The 10,672-nt window shown below is 50.4% G+C and overlaps 2 protein-coding genes across 2 annotated transcripts in view; one reads left to right on the plus strand and one right to left on the minus strand.

Annotated features, from left to right (window-relative positions):
• The window catches only part of ARMH3 (armadillo like helical domain containing 3), a 177,459-nt gene extending 173,417 nt beyond the window's left edge, over positions 1-4,042 (minus strand). The window contains exon 1 of the mRNA XM_047073339.1: positions 3,831-4,042. The gene's annotated coding sequence lies outside the window, so the exon portion shown is untranslated. The remainder of the gene's footprint in view (positions 1-3,830) is intronic.
• A 3,682-nt stretch (positions 4,043-7,724) lies between these two features.
• On the plus strand, positions 7,725-10,409 carry HPS6 (HPS6 biogenesis of lysosomal organelles complex 2 subunit 3). The gene has a single exon (XM_047073340.1). It carries the CDS (start codon positions 7,882-7,884, stop codon positions 10,288-10,290), a length of 2,409 nt encoding a protein of 802 aa, XP_046929296.1. The 5' UTR covers positions 7,725-7,881; the 3' UTR covers positions 10,291-10,409.
• The last annotated feature ends 263 nt before the right edge of the window (positions 10,410-10,672 follow it).

Consider the following 10,672-nt stretch of genomic DNA (forward strand, 5'->3'; position numbering starts at 1 on the left):
GTCCTTTGTCCTAGCAGAATATCCCAGTAGTGCAAAAAATCAGGTGTTGACTAACGGAATACTCAAAATCCAGATTCAGTTAAAGTTCTGCGGAAACTCCAAACTGATATCCATAATATCAACGTTCCCACCTTATCCAAGAAAAGTCAGTCAAGTCAGGACATTGTCTGACAAGCATCATCCCTATTTTCTACTAGGAAAGAACCAGCCTGATTCAGTAGGTACATGAGCCACTATGGGGCAGCATTCACATCTTGCATGTGCTCTACAGGGCTCACCTCAGAATGGGTGTTTAGCTTACACTTGAAAGTAGAAATAGGGGCGCCCGGGTGGCTCAGTCAGTTAAGCGACCAACTTCGGCTCAGGTCATGATCTCACCGTTGGTGAGTTCAAGCCCCGCACTGGGCTCGATGCTGACAGTTCGGAGCCTGAAGCCTACTTCAGATTGTGTCTCCCTCTCTCCTGCCCCTCCCCTGCTCATGCGTGCTCTCTCGAGCGCGCGCTCTCTCTCTCTCTCAAAAATACATACATACATACATACATACATACATACATAAAGGGGTGGGGGCACCTGGGTGGCTCAGTCAGTTGAGCATCTGACTTCGGCTCAGGTCATGATCTTGCAGTTTGGGAGTTCGAGCCCCACATCGGGCTCTGTCCTGACAGCTCAGAGCCTGGAGCCTGCTTCAGATTCTGTGTTTCCCTCTTTCTCTGCCCCTCACCCACTTGCGCCCTGTCTCTCCCTCAAAAATAAGTGAACATTTAAAAAAATGTTTAAAAGAAAAGAAAAGGAAAAAGGAAAGTGGAAGTAATTCAGGGACTTTCCTAAGACTAAGCAGCAAATGGCAAAAACAGGAATTTCCCAATCCTTACTCTAGGTATCAGCCACTGTCTGCATCCACTAGAGGTGAGAAGTAGCTTCACAGAAGAGAATTCAGTCTGGTCCCAAATGAATTTACTGAGTCTGCCTACTTGCACAAACTAATAATACAGATGAAGAGGTTTAAATAAATATGACTACCTCAGGTTCCCTTTCAAATTATTTTATACAAGAAGGAACACGCTTGCACCTTCATAAGGAGGACCCAACTCCAAACTGACAGGCTTTCGGGAAACTTTGACTGAAAATCACATTTTTCTGACATCTCCCAGAATGAGAATTCATTGTAAGAACCTCTTCTCAATGAGCTGGAGCCTCCTGTAAATTAATACTGTCCATCTCCTGTTCAAGCCCTGAACCTCCTCAAGCAGCACGTCACTCATATCTTCTTCATTTCCTTTCCTGTTCAACCATACAAGCCTCATGAATACCACCTAAGTATAAAACGAACATTCTAAGACAGACTCTCATAATCTTCTTAAAACCCAACAGGTAACTGCAACCTTACTCAGTAAACGGATTTCTTGCTGGCTTAATAACTAACATTTATCAAGACCTAATAATGGTACAGGTAAAGTATGAGACAAAAAGGGGACCCAAAATTACTAAGTTATGGTACCTGCCTTGAGAAGCTCACTGCTGAATGGAAGAAGTGCAGATTCCAATTCTTCCTTATCAACAAACAAAATAGACATCATTTTCCCCAGGATTTTTTTCATATATGGCCTCACCTACAGAGAGCTATGGCCAAGATATTAAGCTCGCCGGGCCTCCTTACTTCCAGCTGTCTCCTAACACTTCCGTGTGCACACCCCACAAACAACTTGATCTCAACAAACCAGATATCCCCCCTATACCTGTTTCCATAGTCACCCCAACCCTTAAAAATTTGCTCTACTTTTTCTAATCCACATCCTGGTCAGTGAAATGCCCATTCACCCAATCTCTCAAATTACAAACCTTAGCCTACTCTCTCCCTAGTCACTAAGTTATGTTGCATATCTCAGAAATATTTGTAAAATCCATACCTCTCCTCTTCGTTCCCAATGCCACACTTTATTCAGACTCTAGGTAACTAGTTCACGGACACATTTCTCATTACTTTAATTCATACATCTGTCACTCCCTAACATAAATAACTCCAATGGCTCCCTACTCTCCTTTCAGTCTTACCTCATGGCAAGTTCCCCACCAAACATCCCGCTTAGGACAAATTTCTAATACTTAAACATCATGTTATTTCTTGTCGTCACACTTTCACCATGCCTTTGTGCATGCTGTGCTCTTGAACTGGAACACCTTATTTGTACAAGCTCCTACTCATCCTTCAAAACCCAACTAAAGTAACTCCTCCTTGCAAAAATATCCTTGACTCTCCCACACAATGGCAATATTCCCCTCACACTGTATAAATTTCTTTATATGGATATGTAACAGTGCACTATAATTTTCATATGAATGTTTCTCTGATGTCCTTGAGAAAAGATACTCCTATTTCTAACCACAGGGCCAGTTACATAGTATCTACTCAATAAATGTGTGTTGAATAAACAGTTCACCTTCATAAATCCTGGACCAATTTGTGATTGGCTGTTTTCCCCAAGTTTTATGCTTTCTGAACTTGACTCTATGTGAGATTCCAATTGTCACAACTGCTTTGAGTTTTCAAGGGTTTTTAAAAATTCTATTACACAAACGTTGAATGAATGAGTGAATTATAATGCCTAAACATCCAATGAAATAGTCTTGGGGCACCTGGGTGGCTCAGATAGTTAAGGGTCAGACTCTTGATTTCAGCTCAGGTCTCAATCTCAGGGTCCTGAGTTCAAGCCCCAGCTTTGGCTCTGAGCTGGGCCTGGAGCCTACTTTAAAAAAAAAAAAAAAAGTCATAAATGCTTCCCAATTGACTAAGAAGAGTGGGAATCCCCCCTTTACAATCCTAACAAGAAGGATCCACCTTTCCCTAGACTGATAGACTTGATATCCCAAAAACTTTCCCCTAGGAAAATACTGTGCACACAAATCCAGCTGAAGACACACCCAAAATAATTCCATTAACTTGTGCTTAAGACAGGAACACAAACCATACTTGTCCTGGTTTACAAAGTCACTGGGAACTCAGAATAGCAAAGAAACCGTCCTCACTAAGCTCAAAACTTTTTCTGGAGAGAAAGAAATGGGGAAGGTCTGATGATCCAGAAACATTTTTCAGTCTGGCCCAAGTTCGCACTTCCCCAGTCTCCAAAGGCAGCATTCCCTGGCTTCTGATAGCTCTCCTTCCTCAGAGAACCTGCTTCTTTTCCTCTATTTATTTCTTCCCCACGCCTGCCTGGGAACAGGTTCATCTCCCAGGCTGCACCAAGTAACCCTGAGAAAACACGGTCGCTTCATTGATTCTGGGTGTAAGGTGGACTGCAGCCCGTCAGAGACTGAAAAAAGGGGCAGGATGAGGGGCCTTCCAGGACAACCGGGCCTGCCTCTAACCCTTCTCAGAGGTCCTGTCCAAGGGCCCTCATCCCAGGGCCAGGCTGGGCTGGGCAGAAGGCCTCCCTCGAGTGGGGACAAGCTGAGTGGGAGAGGCTCTGGAGGCAGCTTGAGGCGGCAGGATCAGCCCCACGCTCGGGTCAAAGGTCAGCATCTCGGCAGCTAGGAGGACCCAGCAGGGAGTGGGAGGGCCGTGACCGGCACCGGAAGGTCCGAGGGACCAGCCGCTGGAGGAGCGAGCCGCTTCCAGCCCCCTCCGCCGCCCGGGCCCAGCCTCCTAGCCGCACGCAAACTCGGCCCGCCTCAGCAGCTGCCCTCCCCCTCCCACCCGCCCCCCGCCACCACCTTCGTCCCCAAGGCGAGCGCAGGCCCCGCCCCCAGAGCCGCCTCGGGGCCAAGGCCTAGTCCGACAGGAGCTGCAGGGGTTGGTCAGGTTCGGGGACCGGCCCGGGCCGGCGCCGCTTACCGAGCCCCGGGCTCCTCCTCCACCACCCGCGCCGCTCCCGGACCCGCTCGCTCCCGACGCCACCGACGCCGCTGTTACTCTCGGCTCACGGACGCGCTCCCGACCTCCCCCGACCCTTCCCCCGGCCCACGGTGCCCCGCCGGGTCCTAAAACCCGCTGTGTGATAGGTACGTCCACGCCCGTTTCCTGAGCCTGGCTCAGACCATGGTTCCCAGCAATCATCGCAAAGACTACAACTCCCGAAATGCACCGCGAGAAATAAATTAGCCAAAGAAACATCTATTGAGAGTCTACTGGATACAAGCTGCAATAGCAGATTTTCAAATATGGGAGAAATATACATACATACTTTTTAAATACATTGGACTCTGAACTCGGCAATTCCATTTATAGGAATAAAGATATATGTTCCAAGATGGTTATGGCAAGTTTGTAAATGAAAAATTGGAAACAAATCCATTCAACAAACAGTATTTTGTGCCTAGTGTGTTCAAAGTAACATGGGTTAACTGGGCAAGTAACTCCTCTGAGTCTCAATTTTCTCTGTACAAAATGGAAAATTTAAAAAAAGATAGCTGCTGGGGCACCTGGGTGGCTCAGTGGGTTAAGCATCTGACTCTTCCTTTCAGCTCAGGTCATGATCTCAAGGTTCCCAGGATCAAGCCTTGTCATGATCTCAAGGTTCCCAGGATCAAGCCTTGCTTTGGGCTGCCTGCTGATAACACAGAACCTGCTTGGGATTCTCTCTCTCTCCCTCTTTCTCTGCCCCTCTCCTGCTTGTGCTCTCTCAAAAATAAGCATTTTAAATAAATAAATAAATAAATAAATAAATAAATAAATAAATAAATAAAATAATCAGACAGTGAGTTATCAAGGGCAGGCTTAGGAAGGCTCAAGTTGTAAATGCCCTGAAAATTCAGAGAAGGGAAAATTCCATGTCAATCTCTGGAGGCTTCCTGGGGGAAGGTGAAGATGGGGCCAAGTCTTAGAGGAGAGGGTATAAAGGTGAAGCAACATAACACACTGTCCATGCCTATGTCAAAGAAGTTAATTAAATACAGATTCAGGGGCGCCTGGGTGGCGCAGTCGGTTAAGCGTCCGACTTCAGCCAGGTCACGATCTCGCGGTCCGTGAGTTCGAGCCCCGCGTCGGGCTCTGTGCTGACTGCTCAGAGCCTGGAGCCTGTTTCCGATCCTGTGTCTCCCTCTCTCTCTGCCCCTCCCCCGTTCATGCTCTGTCTCTCTCTGTCCCAAAAATAAATAAACGTTGAAAAAAAAATTTAAATACAGATTCAGACAAGGGTTAAGTTTAGAAGGCCATACACTGAGTAGGTAAGAGTACAACCTCTGGAATACTGTGAGAATGAATCCTAAAACTGCTACCTATTTGCTGTATGTCTTTGGACAATTACTTGAGCTCTTTAAACCTTAGTTACAGGGTGCCTGGCTGGCTCAGTCGGAAGAGCATGAGACTCTTGATCTTGGGTGGTGAGTTCAAACCCTACATTGAGTGTAGCAATTACTAAAAATAAATATACTTAAATAAATAAATAAACCTTTGTTTCCTATCTAAAAAACAGGGATAGTAAAAGGCCTATGTCATATTGTTTTGATTATCCAGCCTTGAACCCTTCCTCTCATATTCTGAGGGCCTCTTCCTTTGGGTATATTCTTGGTAGAAAACCAGACCTTGAGCAGCCAAAGTAAGTGAGTTCATATGACCTGACTTTGACCACTAGGTGCAGCCTCCAAGGTTTTGACTCTTGGCCAAAAGATGCAAAAATGAAGGGATGGTCAAAATTTATTCATAACAAGTATACCCTGGCCAGATGATTCCTGCTGAAAAACAGTCGTGCTTCCTATTTCTCAGCCTTCAAAGAGTATCTTGCTTCCTGCTCATTTTCCAAGCCTTCTCCTCCCTTATGTTCGAATAAATTTCACTTTTCTTAAGAGGGCCTATTCTGTAACTATTCTGTAACTCTTAGCCAAAAGTTTCCTCAGTGATATCACACACACAGACATGTGGCCACTCAAGCTTATTCATTCCTTCACCAAACATCTATTGAAGTCTTTCTCTGTGCCAGGCTCATGTCTAAAAGTGAGGATACAAAGATGAAATAAATCCTGTGACAACTAGAAACAAATGGAGGAGGACAAATTGGGGAGGAAGGTGATGTTTATGACATGTTGAGATTGAAATGCCGTGAGACATTCAACCAGAGATATTTAGTAGACATGTGGGTACCCTTTACTGGAGCTCAGCAGACATATCTACTGTAGATAAATATTTTTGAGCCATTAACTTAGTAGTAATTGTTCAAACCATGAGAAAGGAATGGGCTAAGAAGAGGACAACAAAAAGAAAGAATGAGAGAGAAAAAAGAGAGAGAGAGAGAGATCAGGCCCATAATAGAGTTTAAATACCAACATTTATTGATGAACCAAGTACTATCTAAAAAAGAGGAAAATAACAGGAGAAAGATGCCACGGAAATCACAGGAGGGACTATCAAGGAGGTTGTCAAGCTTCTTAGAAAAGGAAATAAAAATATCCTTGAAGACATCAGGAAAATCTACTTCAGATAAGTAGTGGTTTGAGGAATGAATAGAAGGAGAGAGAGTGGAGGCAGCAAATGCTAGAGGATCTTTGCAAGAAACTTGATTGAAGGGAAAAGGAGAGGAAGCCACTGTGGTAGTGGTAGTGGGGAGACGAGGATGAAAGAGTGAGTTCTAAGACAGGGCAGACTGGAGAGTGTTTCTATGCTGAGAGCAAGAGGACAGAATGAGGCTGATGCAAATTCTCACTGAAGTTGTTGGGGGAAGGAGGGAGAAGCAGACTCATGAGGAGGGACTGGACTTGGAGGGAGGGGGAATACCACATCATCTGAGAAGGCAGTCAGGGGTGGAAAGGACCCCTGCATATCAATGTGTAGGTGTTGCTAGAGAAATTACATACACTCGGTGCCTCTAAAGTATGTTTTGGGGCGTCTGGGTGGCTCGGTCAATTAAGCGACCAACTTCAGGTCATGATCTCATGACCTGGTTTGTGAGGTGGAGCCCCGCCTACGACTCTGTGCTGACAGCTCAGAGCCTGGAGCCTGCTTGGGATTCTGTGTCTCCCTCTCTCTCTGCCCCTCCCCCGCTCATGCTCGGTCTCTCTCTCAAAATTAAACATTAAAAAAATTTTTTAAGTATATTTTAATTTTGATTTTTAGCAAATTCTTAGTTTGGGTGATAAATTGTTGATATAGTAAAGAGGTATGGTGCAAGGACTCAGGATTCAGATTGCTTGTGGTTGAAATCCCACCTTTACCTCCACCCAGTGAATAGCTGTGAGAGCTTGGTCAGTTTCCTTAATCTCTCTGTGCTTCATTTTCCGTATCTGTGCTAGGGGCTTGTTGCTGGGTGGGGGTTGGTGGGGGAGTTACACAGCAAGTGCCATAGAAGTATTAAACTGTTATTATTTTCCACTAGATTGTCAATTCCGTGAGGTTGGAGTTTTGTTTGGTTCAAGGCTATCTAGTCAGCTGGGCACTTAGTAGGTGCTCAATAAAAATTTCATGACTAACTAAATTAAGGAGTTGGGGTGAGAGAGAGGCTTGGGGGGGAAGAAAAGCCTTGGGAGTATGACATGTTCACTTCAGGGCTCAGACTGGGAGATTCCTGAGTAAGGCTCTTGGCTTCTTGGGGCCTGGGGCATTGGGCCTACATCCCGACTCAACGAGCTTGCGTAGGGCTGACAAGGACGGACGCACTGAGACCCTTGGGTGCTCGGGAGCCTCATTCCCCCCCCCCCCCGCCCCCTCCCGCGAGACTCCCGTGGCTCCTCCCCTGGCGGGCGGGGTCGCGCCGCCGGGGCGTGAACGGGGTGGAGCCATGAGCTAGCCTGGTGGGGCGGTGTGGAGCCGCCTCTCAGGCCTGGCGTCGGCCCACCTCATCGACGGGGGACGGAAGTCTCAGCCCGGCTCTGTCTCCCCCGGGAACCCGGACCGAGCGCCGAGCCTCGCCCCACGGGGCGGCCAGGCCCGGGCGTGCTCCGGCACCGGCGGCACCATGAAGCGTATGGGGACTCTGCGCCAGCTTTCGGATCTCAGCCACTTTAGCGGCGCGGCCCGGCTCCGGGAGTTGCTGGCCGCGGACCCAGCCGTAAAAGTCCGCTGCAGCCCAGACGGCCGCCACCTGCTGCTCCTCCGATCCCCGGGGGCGCCGTGCCCACAGCTGCTGGTGGCGGTGCGTGGCTCCGACGCGGAGCTGGAGCGTGCCTGGCCCGCTGGCCACCCCTCACCGCTAGACGCCTTCTTCCTGCCGTGGCCGGCGCGACCGGCGCTGGTCCTGGTGTGGGAGAGTGGCCTAGCCGAGGTGTGGGGCGCCGGGGTGGGGCCTGGCTGGCGGCTGCTGAGGAGTACCGAGCTGTGTCCAGCCGGTGGAGCCTGTGTGGTGGCCGTAGCGGTGCTCCGAGGCCGCCTGGTGTGGTGCGAGGAGCGTCAGGCTGGCGCGGAGGGCCAGCTGGGACCGCCTGCTGCTTTCAGCCATTGCGTGTGCTTCCGAACCCTGGAGCCCAACGGAGAGGGCGGCACCAACCTGGGCCGCACACATGTCTTGCTGCACCACTGCCCCTCTTTTGGGCTGCTGGCCTCCCGCAAGGACCTCTTCCTGGTGCCCACTGCCACCACCTGGCCTGGTGTGGGTCATATTCTGCTCACTTGGAGCCCAGGCAAGGGCAAGGTGATGGTGGTTGCCCCATGTCTTGGCCTCTCCCACTGTAAGAGCCTGAATCCCGTACGAGGGGACACATGGGACTTCCGGACACTGCTCCGAGGCCTTCCTGGGCTGCTGTCTCCCATGAAGCCATTGACTGTACATACCTGGGCCCCAACTCCCCAGGGCCTGCTATTGCTTGACTTCAGGGGCACTGTGAGCCTGGTGCAGACCCATGGTGGTACCCGGACTGTAGGCACGCTGCAGGAGGCACCTGTAGGCCTGGCAGGGTCTGCAGCACTGGGAACATTTCATGGTACTCTGGCCTGTGTGCTGGGCTCCACGTTGGAACTGCTGGACATGGGCAGCGGGCAGCTGCTGGAGAGAAAGGTCCTAAGTACAGACCGAGTACATTTACTGGCACCCCCAGCCCCTGGCATGGAGGATGAGGAAGAGTTGGAGACCCGAGGGGGTCTTCGTTTGCTTTCAGCCTTGGGTTTGTTTCGAGTAGGCTGGGAAGCCCCACAGGGCCTTGAAGTGCCTTCAGCTGAAGACCTGGTGTTTGAGGAGGCCTGCGAGTACTACCAGCGGCGGAGCCTACGGGGTGCCCAGCTTACCCCAGAGGAACTGAAACACAACAGCACATTCCGGGCGCCTCAGGCCCTGGCCTCCATTCTCCAGGGACATGTGTCCCCATCTACACTAGTGACCACACTGAGGGCTGAGCTTCGAGATTACCGGGCCTTAGATCAGCTCAAAGCCCACCTGGTGGCTGGGGATGATGAGGAGGCTGGCTGGACTGAGCTGGCAGAGCACGAAGTGGCACGTTTGCTGAGGACCGAGTTGATGGGAGACCAGCTGGTCCAGCTCAACACTGTTTTCCAAGCCCTTCCTACAGCAGCCTGGGGTGCAGTCCTCAGGGCCCTGCAGCTCCAGCCAGATGGGAATGGCAGGCTGAGGTCCCATGCTCCCCCTGATGTGTGGAAGAAGGTACTGGGGGGTACTTCAGCTGGAAAGGAACCCCCCAATGGGATACTGCCCCTCTTTGAACTCCTGTGCCAGTGCCTCTGCCGGCTGGAGCCTCGATGGCTGCCACCCTTTGTGGAGTTGGCACAGCAGCAGGGTGGGCCGGGCTGGGGAGCAGGGGGCCCAGGGTTGCCCCTGTATCGCCGAGCCCTGGCAGTACTGGGTGAGGAGGAGACCAGGTCTGAGGCCCTGGAGCTGGAGCTGCTCTTGGGCAGTGGGCGGCCCAAAGCTGTGCTCCAAGCTGTGGGCCAGCTGGTGCAAAAGGAGCAGTGGCAGCGGGCCCTGGAGGCAGGCCTGGCCCTTGGCCCCTCCAGCCCCCTGCTTCGAAGCGAGATCTTCAAACTGCTGTTGGCCGAATTTGCCCGGCACCGCCGACTTGATGCTTATCTCCCCCACCTTCGCCGCCTATGCCCACCAGACCTAACTCCAGCAGAGCTCCTGCTTCTAATACGGACACACCTCCCAGATGAGTTGGAGCCCCCCACCCCATTCCCTAAGCCTGGGACAGAGCCCCCTCTCACTGTGGGGTTGCTCAGAGCCCTGCTGGAGCAGACTGGGGCTCAAGGACGGCCCTTGGGCCCGGTTCTAAGCCTGTATGAGGACATCCTATGCGACCCGGGCACTCCACCCCCCACCCCACCTCGGGGACCCATGACTACCCTCCAGACATCAGACCACCCAGTCTTGGAGGCCTGGGCACCATCTGGACAGGGCCTCTGTGTGACTGACACAGGCTAAAAATTATTTCTAGGACACAGCAGTCGGGAAGGTGCCTAGGAGTTGGCGGGGACCAGGGTGGGAGTTCTGCGTGCAATAATACTCTTCTCTTCTGGAACAATTAAAAAATATATACATAATATATATATGTATTAAATATTGTCTAAGCGTCTAAGACCCTTGGAATTTCCTAAGTGATAGCAGAGTCTTTTGTTATTCATAAGGAGCCTTTTTAGATCACACCTGCACATATGCTAATGAGGTAATTTAGGGTGGGGATACCCAGCCTAAGGATGGGACTGGTCACCTGAAAGACCCAAGTGATGAGAGGGTTGGCACTTTCAGCCCCATCCCCAACATCCTGGGAGGGGAGTGGGGCTAGAGATTGAAATCCATAAAAATC

This window comes from Lynx rufus, unplaced genomic scaffold (genome assembly GCF_022079265.1).
Source record: "Lynx rufus isolate CCGP_SWC_20201006 ecotype Redwood Valley unplaced genomic scaffold, mLynRuf1.p SCAF_11, whole genome shotgun sequence".
NCBI classification, from domain to species: Eukaryota; Metazoa; Chordata; class Mammalia; order Carnivora; family Felidae; genus Lynx; species Lynx rufus.

Excerpts from the sequence above, each read along its gene's own strand:
- HPS6 (XM_047073340.1), top strand. The coding sequence starts at position 7,882 with ATGAAGCGTATGGGGACTCTGCGCCAGCTTTCGGATCTCAGCCACTTT.